The 19,167-nt window shown below is 45.5% G+C and overlaps 1 protein-coding gene across 3 annotated transcripts in view; it reads right to left on the bottom strand.

Annotated features, from left to right (window-relative positions):
* Window positions 1–1,576: 1,576 nt before the first annotated feature.
* Window positions 1,577–19,167, bottom strand: part of MYNN (myoneurin) — a 17,938-nt gene continuing 347 nt past the window's right edge. Inside the window, exons 1-8 of one of the 3 annotated variants that reach the window (XM_019532705.1) lie at window positions 17,600–17,685; window positions 15,247–15,412; window positions 13,083–13,882; window positions 6,095–6,254; window positions 5,333–5,511; window positions 4,893–4,976; window positions 4,177–4,263; window positions 1,577–2,264 (exon numbers count right to left, since the gene is read on the bottom strand). In XM_019532705.1, the coding sequence (XP_019388250.1) occupies window positions 1,996–2,264; window positions 4,177–4,263; window positions 4,893–4,976; window positions 5,333–5,511; window positions 6,095–6,254; window positions 13,083–13,806 (1,503 nt within the window). In that variant the 5' untranslated portion in view covers window positions 13,807–13,882; window positions 15,247–15,412; window positions 17,600–17,685 and the 3' untranslated portion in view covers window positions 1,577–1,995. Of the gene's footprint in view, window positions 2,293–4,176; window positions 4,264–4,892; window positions 4,977–5,332; window positions 5,512–6,094; window positions 6,255–13,082; window positions 13,883–15,246; window positions 15,413–17,599; window positions 17,899–19,167 lie in introns of those variants that run through there. The other 2 variants (XM_019532703.1, XM_019532704.1) reach the window with 2 other exon arrangements.

Here is a 19,167-nt window from a genome sequence, read left to right as displayed (position 1 = left end):
GAAGATGGCAAAGTGAGATGGCTTTCTTTTGTGTGATACTAATTATTTAACAGTACTTGTCTCGATACTTTTGCTATATTTTTTAGTCAGGAAATGCAAGGAGCAAGCCTAGGTCCAGTTAGACAGTGAGCCTTTGTCACTTGTATTCAAGGCTGAGCTTTTTTGTGATTCTTCAGTCACACAAATACCAGTTGGCCACAATCCTAGAGGGATTACAAAGGAATTAGAAACAGATGTTAAAAAAGCAGGGGAGGGGAAAGCCCCACCCTCTCGCAGTACTGAAAATCCAGTGTCATGAAAGAAACAATTCAGTGATGAAGGATGTGGCTGACAGGGAAAGGTGGATGGCCAATGCAGTGAATAGCAGGAATCTACTTTCAGAGATGCAGATGGTTGCAGCAAAAAGATTTCTCAGGGACTTGTTTGTGCTTCATACTGTCCACAACAGTAAGAGATAGCAAACTTTGCTATGTTTTATAAAATATGAGCAATACTAGTATTACAGGCTTCACACATAAGATGATCAGCACATGGATAAAAGGACTGTTTTGCTGAGAAGATACAGAAAAAAATGAATGGAGGAGGACACAAAGAATAGGCTGAGAAAATGACAAAAGACAAAGCCTTGCCTAGGATTCAGGGGTCATTTTGTGGAGTAATTAAAAGCTATTCTCTATGAGAATTTTTTTCCACACGTTTTCATAAGACCTCTGCTGCACAAGGGAGGGGATTGTATTAGAAGGCAACTTCTACCTTCTGTTTGAGGCCTGGACACAAGGTATGAATGAGAACAAAATTGTAGGAGTAAATAAATAAAAACATCACTATGATGGAAGAAAACACACTTCTAGTTCCATAGCTCTTCATTGGATGAGTCTTCAATGCTTAAACTATATATTTATTTTTAATTATTATTTTCTATTGTGCTCTACCAAATTCTGGCCTGGGATAGTAAGAACCTGTTCTGTATAACCCCAGAAGTTAGGGCCTCCAGTTACTCATCTTTTACTTTTATATTTGTGGGGTTGAATTCATTGTTCATTACTTTAAACTCTTTAAGGCAGACACTGTCTGCTCTCTTGGGTCTGTACAATGCCTAATGCTACTGGGCCCCGATACTATCATGATGATGAAGATGGAGACAAGGATGAGTTCCTCCCTTCACACAATAGAGTCAACACAGCTTTTTTACCTGGTTTACTACACTTCCATTTCTAGCTTCTGACCTCTATGTCAAACCCTGAGGTGTTTCGGGGATATGGAGAGACAACAGCTAAGACAATCAACTCATTTCTGAAAGTGAATCCAAGCCTTGGAAAGGAATGGCTCAAAGATACCATGCTGTCTGGCCTCTGACTCCTTCCTCAAAAGAAAATATCCCTTGCTTGCCTTTCCAAAAGACTTGCACAAAGCTTTTGTTTTAGCCTCAACCTGGAAGTGCACACAAACAGCTGCTTCTGGAAGATGCGTTCTCCATGACAGTTTTGTGAACGTATTCAACTCTCTCATGTTCCCCTCTTACCCCGGTTGTGGGAAATTAAGTGTGCTGATAAAGTTGGGTTGGTTTTTTTTTTTTGGACAAGGCAATCCATTAGGACCACACCTCTGAGCTAAGTTCATTAAAATAAGCTAACAGCAACAACTATATGGCTTAAATGTCTGCTCACAAATGACATTGTGACACAATCAGCACAAAGCCGGGATATGTTTACATTTTTAATAAAATTCTTAAGGCAGGTGTTACTGAACAGGAATTACCTCCTAAAAACCATCAGTGACAAACCTGATGATTCTAGATTAGCAAAACTTAACGAGAAATAAAAACCAGCACTGCACTATGTAGTTGCATTACCAAGTGTCTTCACTCAGAAAAATGGAAGGAAAAAAAGTAAATCCAACTCAAAAGCATTGTTCAGGCTGTTGCTATGTTCATTTTACTAATGACCTGAATAATGTTCACAACTAGTTGCCTTGTTAGTTCCATACTGCACAGAGTTAGTACAGCTGCTGTAAGAAAATAAACTGAGGTTCTGAATATCCAGTCACAGTAGATCTCAGTAATGTTTCTGAGGAAGGAGACTGATTACCAGTTACAGGAAGCAGCATCTGATGGTCTTCTGTCCCAATGGAGAGAGGAAGTGGTAAAGACATTTCCGAAGGCTTCACGTCTATGGACTCCGACAAAGGACTCTTCTCATGTTGAACTGGTTCTTGTTCACTGAAGGAATTATCCACTGTGCTAGAATCAGGAGGATTTTCAGATCCTGAAAGGCCAAGAGGGGGAGAACAAGACTAATACATTTGTTGTAGAAGAAAAAGTAAAATGCCAACAATAAATGTGAAGAAACATTCACTAGCAACAGAAAAATCAGCTGAAAGGGTGAGTTGAGTGACACTACAAACCTTTTAGATTTCACAGATTTCTAGGGTCAGAAGGGGCCTATTAGATCATCGAGTCTGACCCCTTTTGCTTCTGACCCCTGGCAGAATGAGACAACTAAAGTGTTCACAAGGCCCTGTAACAATGCCACCCTATGAAATCTAAAACAGGAACTAGGTATATCCAAAAAATCTTTTTAGAATGGTAAGCACAGTTGGGAGCACTGTACCAGCTGTATATCTGAGCTTGTGTGCCTCTTAATCCAGCTCAGCCCAGGATTACCTCTGACTATATAAAAAAAAAAAAAAATACTATCTTCCACAGCTTATGAAAAGAACACTGGGCCTTGAAGAATTAGGAAGAATAATTCTTGGAACATGTATGCCTCATTTGAGTGAAATCTGTCCCCCAGGGAGCTATGAGAAGGTGAGGCAGACCCATGCTGAATGGGATTCAGGAAAGTGCAGCAATCTCTGGCACAGTTTAGTCAGTCAAAAGAACAGAGCTTTAAATATTAATTCTTGCCAGCCATCTATTCCCTATTGGGCATAATGACTTCTCAGTCAGTGCTTCAGATATCACTGCAACTTGTTTTTAAAAATCCCAAGACTGCTTTAAAACCTGCTTTTTCCTTTAAAACCTGTTTTTTCCAGAGATGCACTGATACATCGGTCTATATCGTATTGGCACCAATAAAAGGAAAATCGATGTTATTGGCAAATCAGGGTTTTTGGCCAATGTGGCTGATAATGTCTCAGATAAATGCTGCATGCATGCGCACAGCTGCAGCATGCACACAGCCAAGAGCGCAGCCCAGTAGCTTGGAGAGCAGCATCCGCGGGCGAGTCTGTGGGGAGGAAGATCAAGGCCTCCATGGTGAGGGAGGGAGTAGGGCTGAGGCAGGCACTACCTAGACGGGGTGGTGGACAGAGTCATGGGCAGCTTGTCGGGGGGTGGGAAGGGGAGGACACCTTGGGGAAGCAAAGGGGGCATGTGCCCCCCGGATCTGTGTGTGGGGTGGGCTATGGGCTTGGGACTGTGCCAAGCTCTTTGTCGCAAGGGAGGCTGGTCCAGGGCTGTGCTTGGGGCAGGTGGTGACAGTCCCAGGAGTGGGGACTATGGGGTAGCCAGGGACAGAGTGGGCTGGGAGGGGAGGACTACAGGGTGGCTACAGCAAGTTTTGGGGTGGCTACAGCCCACACCATAACCACCCCCAGCACCACCAACCCTGAGTGCAACCCCGGCCCAGCCCTACCCCCCTGCCAGGAAGAAGCTGCAACGGGCAGTCTGCCCTTGCTCCACACACAAGTCTGTGGGAGCACATGCTTCCCCTGGAGTGCATGCAGCATTGGGAGCCACTCCCCCTCTTCCATAAGCCTCCCGCACCCCGCTGAATGAGCCATCTGTGGCTCCATCCCGTGTGCCCTGTCCCAGCTGGGCAGTGCCTTCCCCAGCCCCACTCCCTCCTCCACTGTGAGGGCCTCGATCTGCTCCCCCCTCCCCCCACAGACTTACTGGCTGGATGCTGCTCTTCAAGCTGCCAGGCTACATATTGGCAATCAGATCGGTATTGGCCAGTATGACTGGTTAATAATCGGCCATCAGTATTGGCCAAAAAAATCTTTATTGGTGCACCCCTAATTTTTTCAGTTTTTATCATCTAAAGTCTGGCTGCCATTAAAGCAAAGATCCCAGAGACATCTTTCCTTTTCTGACTTGGCTGGCTGGATTTAGACTGAAATGCTCATCACTGTATGCACTTAACTTTACTTCCATTTTTAAAAGAAAACACTCACCTGTGTGAACTTTTGTTTTGTGCTTTTTCAGGTTTTTTATATCTGTGTAAGAATTTCCACACAATTCACAGATAAACGGTCTTTCTCCTGAAAAATGGTTTGATGGTTACAATAATTTACAGAGATGATTTCTAAAATGTCTAGGACAATAAGAAAATAACTACTACTCAGTTTTTAACACCTTTGTGAACTAAATCTTTTTTTAAAAAGTATTCAAGATGAATGCTTTCCAAGCAATAATAGATGAAAGCAGTGACTGATGCTGCTGTTTAAATCAAACCAAGGCAAGACATGAACAAAGCTCTTTGCCTAAATGTTTGTTTGAAAACTAAAATTCTCAACTATGGACATTGTCCTTAATATTACTGCAGTTCCCATGTGCATTTGATGGTACAGTACAATACCTCCAGGGCAGGATCATAATATCAGTTTTCCTCGGGGTGGCAGGGGGAGGGTGGGTGAGAGAGAGAGAGAGTGTATAACAGGCAGACTCATGATAAAGAGATTCCAACTCCAGCCCTGCCAAAGAGTCAGTATCTTAGGTGTACAAGAGTTTGAAAATAAAAAAAGTATCTAAACAATTTTAAACTTAACACATAGGTACATATGAGAACCCTATTATGTCTCCTGTATAGCCCACTATTCCTATTTTAAATATTAAGATATATGTAGAAAAAATATTCCCAGCTGAGGAAGTGACCTGCCTTGAAACTTACCTGTATGGGACCGAAAGTGTTTGTTAAGCTCGCCTGAGGAAATAAAACTCTTGCCACAAATGCCACATATGTATGGTTTCTCTCCTAAAGGAAACACAAAAAGCTGGTTATTCTGCTATACAGACACATAGATAAAGTATAAATGGCTCCATTTAACATGCAAGGGTCTGAAAGCTCCCTAAACCACAGGGACAACTTTGATTTCTGCCACTTTGAAGTCTTGAGGGGAACACACAAGCCCTGAGCTGCTAAGTGACTCCGGTGCTTTCTACTGCCCAAGTCCAACTCTTACCAATGCAGACTCTAAAACTCCACTTGCTCCAGTTCTACTCTAGGGACTCCCACTGTTACTAGCGACTTATTTCATCTCGTCAACTCGGACACCCCTTCTCCTAGCCCAATTCTGGCCCGTTGCCTTGCCATTCCCCCCACCCCCTTACCTGTGTGCTTTCTGGAGTGGGTGATAAGAGAACTAGAGACTGCAAATGCCTTCCCGCAGGTGTCACACACATACGGCTTCTCACCCGTGTGGCGCCGCACATGGTATGTGAGTGTGCTGGCTTGAGCAAACCTCTGGCCACACCTATCACACACATAAGGCTTCTCTCCACTGTGCTTCCTGTGAACAGACATGCAACTGGGTAATCCCATGCAACAGAAGAGTCATGCAGTTAAAGCAACCCAAGTGAGGACCTTACTCCTCAAATTCTACACAGTGATAATGTGTGGCCTATCAGAAGAAAGATTCAAGTCTGATTCTCAAGTGGAGCTGTCTCTCTCCTGGGCCCACTCTAATTGCCAATGTCAGTAGAAAGGGTCCCACTGATTTTACTTGCTGCTGAATCAAGTTGAGGGCCTGGGACAAGCAATGGGTCAGTTCTGGGAATGAGGGAAGGGTTCTGTCAATATAATATGAAAGCTATCAGCACCACTAAAGGATGTTCTGTACACTCTACCGACCGTGTGCTCTTGCTAATCAAGCAATGGGAGACCAAGGGCAACAGGAGATCTAGCCTTGCCAGAAGGCACTCTCAGTCACATCCTGGGGGAAGGAGGAGAGTGCAGGCTGAGAGCAGGAATACTGGCCCCCTGAAAGCTGAAGTTCAGGCATAAGCAGCTGCACTGGATTCTGTTCTTGCCATACATTACACTGGTTGCATTCACAGCTGTTGGGCTCTGGTCTGGTTAGTGCTCTGACCCACCTGGCATGGATCTTTAGGTTGCTTGATGTTGCAAACTGCAGATTGCACACATCACACTTGTATGGTTTCTCCTCTCCGTGATGCATCCGACTGTGGAAAACCAGCTGGCATTTCTGGGCAAAACCTTTGTCGCATAGTTCACATTTGTATGGCTTCTCTCCTAGAAAGGAAATAAAAAATCCTTTTACTTCTTTCCTCTGTAAATGAAAATGCTGTTCCATTCCTTTACCAAATCACAGGTCCCTACTCCAGTGCTGCTTGTTAAATGCTCCCCATATAGCACCTAACAACCAACCAGCTGAAACTGGGTATTGGGTAACTAGTAGTAGAACAGGTAAAAGCAGGAAAGTTAACAAGTTACTGGAGGTTTTTTTAACTTGTAATAAATTGTGTCTTTCTACAATGAATTTTAGAATGCTAGCACTGAACTCTTGATAGAGAATCTTTTTAACTTCTTGGCAAGAATAATTATGCAAAATTCTAGATGTTAGTGATCAAAAGAAACCATTAAATCATCTAGTCTCTCTGGATGATTTTTCTTTAATGTCTGTTGCATGACACTAACTGGTTCCACAGAGAAAAAGGACCAGCAGCTTAGTTTTAATTCCAAGAAAGAGACTAGAATAAATGATCAACCCATCAATTTGTGAGCAGTAAGAAGGTAAGGTGCCACAGCAGATTTATCAAGAACAAGTCCTGCCACATCAACTTCATTTTATTTTATGCCAGTGTGGCAGGCCACCTTTGGTGCCTACCACTTTAAGGGCTTGAGCAAGCTTTGAGGCAGCCTGCAGGAGACTGCAGAGCCAATCAGGTGGTCACATGACAGCCAGCTGGCCGCTTGACTGGAGCTGGGCTGCAGAGCCTCAGCCTAACAGCAGGCCCTGAGAAGCAATGCCTAGGTGCTGCAGGAATACCACTGAGGTAGGACCAGCAGTTTGTGATCTGTTGCTCCCAGGAACAACTGGCTGTCTAGGGTAGGAACTATGGGGATGGAGGAGGATCCTAGAAACCTGAAGGGCCTAAGGAAGAGGTAGGCCAGCCGAGGAAGGGGTCACAGCTTACGGGCCTACACACAGGGGCTAGGCAAGCCCTTGATTAGAACTGGCTGGGGTGGAGGCTGGAGCTCAGGTGAGCCCAGCTGAGACCTGGCAGGGGAAATACCATGACCACTAAGGCAGTTTTCCTAGGGACCGGGGTTAGCCGCTTTTCTGGCAGGGGGTAGTACCCGCACAGGTAATGTGTAGTTACCCTCCCACTTTCATTTCCAGTGGGAAGATCCTGACTTTATGTCCACTTCATGGAAATGAGAGGCTTTTCCCTAGCTTGCTCCTGTGACCATATAGTTGAGGGCAAGCGAAACTCAAGGGCATCCAACCCCCAAGCCTCTGGACCTGGGCCTGCACGTAGGATGCTCTCCAAATGACTTGGAAACATCTGAAGCCCCAGGTGAGGTGGAGGATGTTTGCCGGTAGTAGGGCCATATATGGTTCCTGAATGACTTGGCTGTTTGGATTTGGTCTAGCTTGGAACTCTAAATTTTTTATTTTATTTTTTTAAGGAAAAGTGATGGGCAGGGCTTTACACAAGTCCCAGTAAGAGATGGCTGTTTATGGTGGAGCCCAGAGAGGGACTCCTGTGGAATAGGATTGGCTGTTGCTGCACTGAGGCCAGGATATCCCAACTGGTCCAGGCTGGGACCAGGGCCCTTGTGGCTGAAGGGCAAGCATGCCCACAGTAAGGGGCACATCAGGGTTGCAGAGTGCTATCTGGCACCTTGACCGGCTTGGAGGCAGGGCCAGAGCCTAGAGAGGGTGAAGGGACCTTAGATGGGGATCATCATGGCCAAAGGAAAGATGGGCTCAGCTGGACTGTGGCTGTGATGAAGGAGGCTGAAGCACAGACTCTGGATGGGAGGCATCCAATGAGGGGTCTGGAGAACTGGGACCAGATGAGGGAGCCAGCAGATGGAGGCTGCAGTAGAGGGCCTAGGGGAGAGAGCAGCCCAGGTACAACATATAGGAGCCCAGTGAAAATAAGACCAGGGCAGGTAGACCTGCACTGGTCCTTGGGAATGACCTATAACTACACTCTGCTGGGAAGGATGGTGTGGTGGGGCTGCCAGTGGTGGGGCAGTCCTCAGGAATTGCCACACCTGTCACTCCCTAGTGAATGGTGAGTATGGGGTGCCAGAAAGCCTTTCCCCTGCATGGGGTACCTGCAGGGCAGCAGGGGCTGAGGCTAAGGGAGCATACCCTGACAGAAAAGCACCAGGCTTGGGAAACATCATGGAGGCCAGGATGGCCTGAGGTCCAAGGCCTGAACGAGTGAGGCCTAGTAAGAAGCCTAGAGAAGAGTGAAGTCCAGGTATGTCTACAGATGCCCGAGTCCTAAGTGAGCTGTAGATCAAGAGTAAGGTCCAGGCACATCAACGGACATCTGAGGCCTAAATGGCATAAGGCCCCACAGCCCCAGTGAGGGGGCGGAGTTGTGACCCAAGAGAGGGGTACAGTGAGAAGGGCTAGGAGCCTAATGAGGCAAGAATCCCAGTAAGGGGGCATGAGTTGAGGCCCCAGTGAGAAGGCATGTAGCCAAGGTAAGTCTCCGGAACGCCTAAGGCCAAGTTTGGGTCAGACGCTACGTGTGGCTCAGCAATGGAGCTGGGGGAATAATAGCGGATAGTCTGGGCCAGTGGCCTACTGCAGCCCAGCAATGGGGCCAGGGGAGTTGGGAGAACTTTGGATGCCATCTGCGAGGCAAGGGACACTGTAAAGAGGAGGTTGGAACCATGTATAGCGCTTTTGACATCAGGGCATTCAATGGGCAGCCTCCCACCTAGAAACATCCATTTATTGTACAACAAAGGCATGGTAGGCAAGTTAAGTGGGTGGACCAGCCTAGACAGATAGGTGGACCGATACAGTGACTGGCCCCGGGATAGCCTCCCGTCACACAAAGTAACAGGCCTTGTGGATTAGGAGGGCAGTAGATATCACATCTTAATTTTTGTAAGGCATCTGACACTCATGCAGGACATTCGGTAACCTAGAGAAACAGTCTACATAAAACTAATGTAGGTACAGTGCTGGTTGGCAAATCATACTCGAAGAGTATTATTAATGGCTTGCTGTCATACTGGAAGGATGTATTTACGGGGGTTCTGCACAGGTCTGTTAACTTCCTGGCCACTGTTCAGTATTTCAGTAATGATTTAGATGTTAAAATAGAGGATAAAGTTGTCAAATCAGCAGACAATATCAATCTGAGGGGAGCTGCCAGCAACTGGGAGGACAGGATTAGAATTCAAAATAACCTGGACAAACTGGAAGAATGTTCTGAAATAACTACAATGTAATCAAGTAACTACAAGTTTAAAGTATTATGCTTAGGCACCAATAGTTAACTGCATGAACGTAAGTGGGGAAACAGTTGGCTAGGGAGCAGTTCTTTGGAAATGGATCTGGGATTTAACTGATCACAAACTGACCATGTGTCAAAAATTACAAAGTTTCAGGGGGGAAAAGCCAACATTGTACTGGATATATAAACAACAGTATCATATGCAAGACGCACAAAACAATCCTATTCTGCTCAGTACTGGTAAGGTCTCTGCTAGAGCAGATGTGGACCAACCAGAACAAGTCCAAAGGAGAACAACAAAGGTAGTAAATGATCATTCTAGAAAGCCTGGGCTGGGAGGGAGGATTGAAAAGAACTGGCATTGGTTAGTCTCAAGAAGAAAAATTTGAGGGGAGACCTATCATAGGCTTTCAAATATATATAAAGTTACTCTAAAGCATTTGATGAAACTTTCTAACTGTTAAGATAGTTAAGGACTGAAACATGTGAGCTAGGGGAGTTGTAGAAACCACTGGAGGTTTTAAGAGCAGGTTAGACAAGCATCTGTCAGGGATGGTTCTGGTACAGCTGATCTTGCCTTCAGGAAGGTGCCTGCTTAGATCAGTGGTCTCCAAACTTTTTTGATCGCGCACCCCTATCAGTAAAAAAATTTTGAGCACACGCCCCCAATATATGTATATTTATATAAATAGAAGTTCTAATATTTTCTTCCTGCACCCCAATAGATCGTCTTGCGCACCCCACTTTGGAGACCACTGGCTTAGATGACCTCTTAAAAGTCCCTTCCATCCCTGTTTGTTATGATTCTGTTCACATACTTAACTGATGTTATGCCATCACCTATGAATGCATCCCATATACTATACTCAGGTCTCATGTGACTGTACAGTAAGAAAACACGAGCTCACATTACTATGCTAGAATCTATAAATAAGCAGAGACCTCAGAAGTCCTAAATACATCATGTAGATAAAAGCTTGAAAAAAGAAAACTACCAGACACCTGTTATCCAGAAACCTACTATCCAGTTGTAGATACAAATGAAAGGGACCCTGTGCATCACTGCAAAGAAATCCAGGTGTAACAGCCTGTAAAGGACAAAGTGCTACTGACCATTTACCAGCAAGTTATCCTTAGTCACCTCTCATCTTTCAAATCAACCACTGACTAGTCCAGGTCTGGTAAGTGTGAAACAAAATCTTCACTCTGGCTACCAGAAGAGGAAGAAGTTTACTCTCTGCTGACCCTTTCAGCTTCCAGTTTTCCCATTCAGTTCCTTTCAAATGCTCCTAGAACATTTCTAGCACCAACCTCTCCTTACAGTTTCCCCCAAAAGGGAACAGAGTGAACCCAATAATTTTTCTTGCGTTTTATGATGGCCAGTGAAAGGGAAGAAAATATAGGTAATTTTACTTTGCTCACAAGAGCAGTGGCAGAAGCACTATGGCTAGGGACAGAAATTATAAATAAACCAGTTTAAGCAATCAGAAACTGGTTTAAACTTGTAATAGAACGCAAGTTCAGTGCACATAAACCAGTTTTAAAATGGCCAAAACCAGTTTAAGATGAACCTGGTTGAATGTAGTATCAGATTTAATTAATTAGGGTCAAAGTGGTTTATGGAATTTCTGTCCCAGACCCCTTCCTGGCTTAAGTTAAATCTGAGTCCCCCAGTATCCCAGCATGCCTTGCAGCCCTGCATTGGGCTGTGCTCTCTGCTCCCTAACCAGAGCAGGGGTGGGGGTGTGGCCTAATGCTTGTCTGGCATGGCCTCCTGAGGCAAAGGGAGCAGGAAAGGGGTTTATTTCCCCTCCCCCCCTTCTCCCACTGAGGGATCACAGCCAGGTGTAGCACCCCATCAGGCATTCCCCAACCTCACTACTGGAGCCACGGTGAGGGGGCATGGCCAGCCTTGTCTGCACCCTAAAGCAAACAGAGAGAGGGAGGAGGATTTAATCTCCTCCTCTGTCCCCTGTCCCACTGGCAGCTGGGGTCTGCCTAGGCAGGGCAGAGCAGCCCCTGTCAGGGATCTCCCCCTCCCCCCTACTCCATGGCACAGGCAGCTCCCCACTACTCCTGTCCTGTGCAGCACCCAGCAGCTGCACCACAAGCTGTGTGCTGGCCAGGGCCAGCAGGGCTGTTCTGCCTCCCTCGCCTCCAGCTGCCACTGCTGCTGTGCCACTCTGGGTGGGCAGGCAAGAAGCTTGAGCCTGGCATCTTCTGCCCAGTGCATGGAGCTCTGGCTCCAGCCCTCAGCTATCTTCCATCCACTCTGCCTACAGCAACTGCTTATTGCACCGGGTGGGGAGAGCGGATTGAAGGGAGCTGCAGCTGAAGCCAGAGATCCATGCACTGGGCAGAACCTTTCGCCCACCCAGCACTGTGCTGCGTGGCACGGCAGAAGAGCCCTGCCAGACCTAGCCAGCATGCAACTTCCCCTCGCCTCCAGCAGCTCATCCTCCTCCTCCCACTCCTGCTGCACCACTGTGGGCTCAGTATGATGAACAGCCCCTGTGGGCAGACAGAGCCAGCTGAGGGCAGTCAAGAGCTGGAGCTGGATCTCTATGCATTGGGCAAAGGATGCTGGGCTGAACCTTCCCCAACCTGGCCTGAAGCTGTGTACTGGCTGAGTCCAGCAAGGCTGTTCTGCTCCTCTCACCTCCAGCCATAGTTCCTGCTCCTGCCACACCATGCAGCACTGCTCCAGGCAAGTGGAAGCTTCAGCCTGGCAGCTTCTGTCCAGTGCATGGAGCTCTGACTGCCTTCCATCCACTCCACCTGCCTGGTGTGATAAGCAGCCTCTGCATGCAGATCAGGTGGAAGGTAGCCGAGGGCTGGAGCCAAAGCTCTATGCGCTGGGCAGAAACCACTAGGCTGAAGCTTCCTGCCCGTCCACCCAGAGTGGCACAGCAAGGGCAGGGGCAGAAGCAGAAATAGCAGCTGGAGGCAAGGGAGGCAGAACAGCCCTGGCTAGCATTCATCTTGTGTGGCTGCAGCCACTGGGTGCTGCACAGGACAGTGGGTATGGTGGCAGCTGTGGGCACACAAACCTCTGTGGCGGGCAGCTGACAGGCTTGGGGCAGCTCCATGAGAGACCCACCCAGCCTGGGTGCAGGAAGCCAGAAGCTCGAGGCCCAAGCTCAAGCTGCAGTCTGCTGGGAAGGGCCTAGCCCCTCTGTGTCTGCCCTTTGGGAGGGGGGCGCAGCACTGGAGCACCAAAATGAAAAAAAGTTAAAGGAGCTACTGCGGGGGGGGGATATGATGCTTCTTCTGTGATTTACAGAGATCCCTACCTATAATATGTCAAGCTTTCCTGTCATGCCATATTGTAATATATTTTCTGCACTGTATTCTATTAATTACCTTCGAAAAACAATAGATTGAGTCAGCTCTGCTGGGACTTCTAGCAACAGGTTGCCAGACTGTTATGCAATCACAGGAAAATAGGGCAGCTACACATATACACACTCTGTTTTCAAATACAGGTTGGCAGAAGAGGGTTAGCAGCAAGAAACATACAAACCATTGTCATGCCAAGTTTCTCACTTAACACAGTGGAAGAAAGCGGGGCTCCTTTCTAGTTACGCCTCTCCCTGCTATTGTTGCAAATGAGCAGCCAACAGCTTACCTGTATGAGTTCTTACATGTGTTTTCAGCTGATTACACTGGGTAAATGCCTTCCCACAGAGCTGGCACACATAAGGCTTTACTCCTTTGTGGATCCTCATGTGTCGCCGTAGGCTACTGGCTTCTGAAAATACTTTCCCACAAATGTTGCACACCGGCTTGGCTTTGGAGTATTTCTGATCAAGTTCTTCTGAGCTCTGCAGTTGGTAAGAGTTCTTTTCGCTGGCTATGTTGGACATGCAGTGCTCTCTCAGTGCACCATTCTGCTGTGACTTCCCCCGTTTTTGTTTTGCAGTAATAGTCTGAACTAGAATATCTTGTGCTGCCAAAGTCTCACTTTCTATCACAGATGCCAGCTGCAGCTCTGAGTTATCGCTACCTTGGGCTGCCTGCTCCGTTATCTGCGTGGCCAGTTTATTTGCATCTAAGAACATTTCAACTGATGAGTTCTCAATTACATCGTTCTGATATTGCACTGGTTTATTCTGAGCATTTTTCTGTGAATTAAAATTCTTCTTTCGCCTTTTGGCTTGTGCAGATTTTTTTTCCAATGCCCCCTTTTTTGCTTGTGGCTGAATCACATCTGGAGAAGGGGTATCTGGTTTCTCCCGATTATTGTAATCTCGAAGGGTGAGCAAGCAAGTCTGCTGGTTCATTTCAATGTTTCCAGTGATGCTAGATGTCTCTGTAGAAGATGGATTAGCAATAAAAGCAAAATCTTCCATCTTTATCTTACATTTTGTGACCACTTCCTCCACTTTGAGATAATCGGCAGCCTGGTGAATTTCTTTAACATTCCAGCTGCAAAGAAATGAGACTAAATGAGAGTACCTAGACTAGTGGTTTTCAACTGTTTTCATACTGGGACTCATTTGTCAAGAACAATGGCTTATCCCAACCCACACCCCCTGGCCCTGTTGGTACCCAATCCATAGTCCCCTGCTCCCTCCCCTCCCAGGCCATGCTGGGGCCCCTCTCTCAACCTGCAGTCCCCCTCCCCCCAACCCTGCCAAAAGGGGCACTCAGCTGCTCCTGTCCCGCTTGGACCAGAGTGTGGTGGCTGTGGCAGCTGTGGCTCATGTGGGTAGCAGCAGAGCAAGTCCAGCCTGGCACAGGCTGGAGGAAGGAGAAGGGGAAGCCTGTGGCTCACATGCCTTAGGCTGGGGCTCCTGAGTTGCACCAGACAGCCTGGTCACAGCCTTTCCTGCCTCCCGGAGTAGTGTCTCCCAGCCATCCCGCCCACAGGAGAATGGGCACCAATCCTGGTGTCACCAGCCCAGCCATGCAGCTTCCCCTGCTCATGACCCTTTGAAATATTATTGCAACCCACTTTTGGGTTGTGACCCACGGGTTGAGAAAATACTGCTCTAGACAACAAAAACTGCTTGTCTCTGAGAATCAATATACATAAATACACATAGAAGGAGTATACATATAAAAGTCTCATTTAAAAATAATTTCATAATTGTAAGTGATAACTGGCAGAGAAGAATACATCAAAGTCTAACTTTGTATCTTTTATATATAGATAATAATTATACTTATTACTGTTGAAGTATAACAACAGACAAAAATAACTGCATTGTTTTCTATCCAGAATCTCAACTCACTTTGCAAACAATGAATGAGACTTCATACCTCTGTGAAGTTGATGATAACCCCATTTTAGGGACTGATTTGCAGGTGAGAATTACTGTGAATCCAGGTTTATAAACAATACCCTCAAAAGGTCTAACTTGGAGCCATTACATACCTGCTACAGAGACCTAATTATATAGTTTAAAAAAACTCTAGAAAAGACTCCATACAATTAATATACTAACAAATAACTATCTAAGGGTTTATTATCCTTGGAAACATGGTCAATGATAAAGTGTTTTTGACACAGTACTAGGTTATCCAAAAGAAAGATACTAAATAAGCAGTTTTTTTCTCCTTTGCTATATAAAACTATTGTTTCCAGTATAATAATCTGGCTAAGAACAATGCATGTAACCTCTATCTACATTTATATACATACACTATAAATACAAACAGAAAAAAATGACAATACACAAAACAAAAGGTAAAAATTAGCAGTGAAGTTGTCAGCCCATGTTTTGACATATGAAATAATCCTGCATTAAGTGTTAAGTACAATACTAAAGTGAGTAAAACAGATTTACCACTAGTGATCTTTCAACCCCTGTTTTCTTTTTTCCATGTCTCATTCTCTTTTCTTGTCTTATCTGTCTGTCTTCCCTGCCTTTCTTCTTGTCCATCTATTTTCTCCTCCTCTCTCTTTTTTTAGCTTTCTTCATTTAGGGCAAAGCCAGCAGTTACAGAAGCATTCTAAGAGTGCACAGGTTTGTTAAAGTATTTCTTTAAAAAAAACACAAAAGCTGGAGTAATCAGTTATAGAAATTAACTTAGAAAGTTAAATATTTACATGTAATAATGTATTAAATGCAAAACTTGATGCGAGTTCAGCTTAATTGCACAGTTCAAATCACAGGCTAGAAAATACAGAGAAAAGGTTCCACCTGTTGGACTAATTTGCTCACATAATTGATAGAAACTACTATTTCACTATATGTAAGGCACAGAATTTTTTAATCACACAACTATATATTTAAGGATACACAAAACAAGAAATATACAACAGTGGGATCCATTAAAATCTTGCCATTGACTGTAGTACATGAAATGTATTCTAGCCTAATAGGAAACATCACAAACCCAGTGATGTATAAACTGAATGCGTTCATGCTGTAAGTGTCCACATGTTTATGTGTGTTCATTTTCCTGTAGACATGCAGCGTGGCAGAATTAATGGGGCTTTTACATTGCCTGACTTTGTAACTGTAACTAAGCAACATGGATGCAGTAATAGCAGCTTTTAACACCTGCAAGTGTGGATCTGAATGCAGAATCAGGATCCAAAAAAGCCTTCCACTCTTTGTACTTAAATGCAGTTACCAGAGTCTCTTGTATTACGCTACCTTTCAAGTGCTGATTTTATCTCCGATGTGCAGGGGTTTCACCCACTTAGCTATGGAAACTCCCAGGAGCTGCTGGAGTTTGTGTGCATGTCTAAAAGGTGAACATAAGCAGGTTGTTTCATCTTTTCAGGGTATACCTATCATCTGAACATCTCTTTCAGTTGTCAGCACTGACCACGTCACAGAGATCAGTTGCAGTGAGAGTGTGTTCAAAAATGAACCAGAATGCATTCTCAACAGCAGGAATTGTACACAAATCTGTTCAGGCTTGAGAATTTTCACTGCTTGAAACTATCACTGTAATAAAATATTTCTTTATTACAATGCATTTTCATGACTATTTTAAAAGAAACTGTGCAAAGTAAATCTAAGCATCTAAAAAATGAACCAAAACTCCACATGCACCTCTAGCTTCATCATGACTGCTCTGTTCTACTATCAGATTTCCCTGTCTTTTAAAATCTATTTCTTTATCCACCTGTTGTATGGAAGACCCACACAAAAAACAGGGAGTGCTGACTTCATACAAAGTGATAGAGTATGCCAAGTCAACCAATTAAAAGATACAGAAGTATTTTTTTCCCATAATTTCTTCAGATACAGTAATTTTGGGTGCCACTTGGAACAGTTAGAACTAAACCAAATCAGATTAGTGTCTGGGTTTTTGTTGTTTTCTTTTTTTTTTAAGTGAGGATGTCTCTGAAACTTTGGACTTTACCTCTCCAACATATTTAGTCTGCTGGGGTCTGGAAAGAATGAAGTTGTTTGCCCTCTGTAAGAAATTGAGGAGGACACATCTGACTTTCCAGACAACAGACTCAAAGACTCTGAAAACCACCACAAAATAATTATGTCACATTAACTCAGAGAAAATGTAAACAGACACTATTGTAAGGATGGATGTTAATTCCAGCTTTACCTCTAACAGTGTGATTATGCAATGTGACTTTTAATTTTGATGTGGACTCTCTTAATTCCTGAAAACTATAAGCAGTTTCTGGGTGGCTTAAGTAAAGACTGTAGAAAAGTTTTTTTAGTGGAAGGTCCAGAACAATGGTAAATAGGACCTCTAGATCACATGATCTCACTGGGATCATGGTAAGTCTAGCACCTACATAAAAAATGCAATATGGGTAGAGCTTGAGTGGCTGAATGAGAACAGAAGCAAAGGATGCAACAACTAGCCCTTAGCCACACCTAGATGACAGCAAATGGGGCAGTTGATATGAATTTAGACACCTGGCCATGAAAGAAAAAGCAGGAAACTAGTTTCAATTTATTCTATTCAGACTTGGCACCACCGCTGCACACGTTGTAGTGAAAATAACACAGGGCTGCCAGCAGGTTGCTATGCAGAATCATACATACCTGGCTATACCTGAAGCCATATAAACAGCTGATGTTTACCCTGCATGTATCCTATCTGATAGTAAATTTTTCATAATTTACTTCAAAGAACAAGGAGATGCAATAGAAACTGAACTCATCAACCAATTTTCTTTTATTTTTTCCCCCCCGCTTTAAAAGCATACGCTACCTGTCAAGGTTCAAGTTTCCTGTGTAGATAAACTCCAGAAGTTTCTGGAACCCATCAGCCTTTACTTGACTCTGATCCAAAACGACATTACTGTCAGAGGCATCTCTGTAAAATGCACCAAAGTACTCGCTGAATGAGGCAAGCACATTTCGGTGAGCTTTGAACTGGAATTCACCAATCACTACAGTGCAGTCGCACAAAAAGCCTGCTTCTCGCTGCTTGTTCAGTCTCTCCAGAAGATGCTCACAGTGGTGGGAATACTGCATCTTGGTGACAGGCTGTGGCTTAATCTCTCTGGCCTAAAAAAAAGCAAAGGAACTTGTTTAGCTAGATGATGTGTTCTTCAGACAGAGTAAAGTCCCTATGCGGAAACTCAGGACCCAGTCCCAGTCCTATAACTGGTGCAGAACACTTTGCATACAATAAGCTTTGTGCAAAAAAGCCAGAACCAGAGCAGGGGAGCTGCTAGTCTTTATACAGATAAATGCAAGGAGTGGGAAGGGAAAGGAGATGTCTCTCCACTCATGGAGCTGTGCTATGTTTATTGGACAGCTGGTGCCATCCTAAAAACTGCTGGTGTGCACTGCTGCTCTTCTGAAGTCAATGTTACAGCAGCTTCCTGAGCAGCAAATGTTTTGCCAGAAGACACATACTTCTGCCAGCAAAGCTGCAGCCACACAACAGCTTTCCTGACAGCACCACGTCAGTTATAGACAACCTCTGTTCCCCTCCCCCAGCTGACAGCTACGCCACCAGAGCCCTGTAATGGCCTCAGTCCAAGTGCTAAGCGACTTGTTCACATGTCTAAGGGCATCAGCCTACCATGCCAGCTGGCCCCTGAATACCGCCTGCTTCACAGGCAGCAGATCCTGCTTAAAAAGGAAAGCAAGACCAACCACAACGTGATGTTATCAAGATCCACTTCAGCGTCTGAAATTCCCAAAAGCTGGGCTGCTCTATCACAGCAGGTGTAACATCCCCTCTGGAAGCAGGTGGGACGCAGCAAGCGGAGCCTTTGCCGCGGCCCTTGCTCTGGTCAGGAAACGGTGTCTGCATCAGGGGGCTGCGATTATGGACTAGACCAGTTTATAGCCCAAGGGGTAATGCTGTGACCCTTTGCCCCCGTACTAGCTGGCCAACAAGGCTAGGGTCTGGAACCAACTTCCAAGAGAAGTGGTGCAGGCTTCTACCCTGGGGGTGTTGAAGAGGAGGTCAGATGAACATCTTGCTGGGGTCATTTGACCCCAGTACTCTTTCCTGCCATGGCGGGGGGTCGGAGTTGATGATCTGCTCAGGTCACTTCCGACCCTAGAAACTATGAAACTGAGCTCACAACTGTGTGGATGGGCTGGGAGGCAGGCTTTGTGGGGTCGGGGACAGGGGGTGTACAGGGGGTGCTGGAGTACAGGGGATGCGGTTTCCAGGCCCACCAGGCTGGGTGCCCTCCCAGCAGCAGCCTGCAGTGGACAAGAGGGGGCTGGAACCCAGTTGGTTCCATCCCACTCGCCGCCCTCCCCCTGCCGCAGGCAGCTACTTTCTCTTCCCCCTCTTCAGAGCCCACAAAGCTG

This window comes from Crocodylus porosus, unplaced genomic scaffold, assembly GCF_001723895.1.
Source record: "Crocodylus porosus isolate Cpor-Errol unplaced genomic scaffold, CroPor_comp1, whole genome shotgun sequence".
Lineage (NCBI taxonomy): Eukaryota > Metazoa > Chordata > Crocodylia > Crocodylidae > Crocodylus > Crocodylus porosus.
The sequence above is the reverse complement of the archived record's forward strand: the minus strand, read 5'-3'. Positions and strand labels throughout refer to the sequence as shown.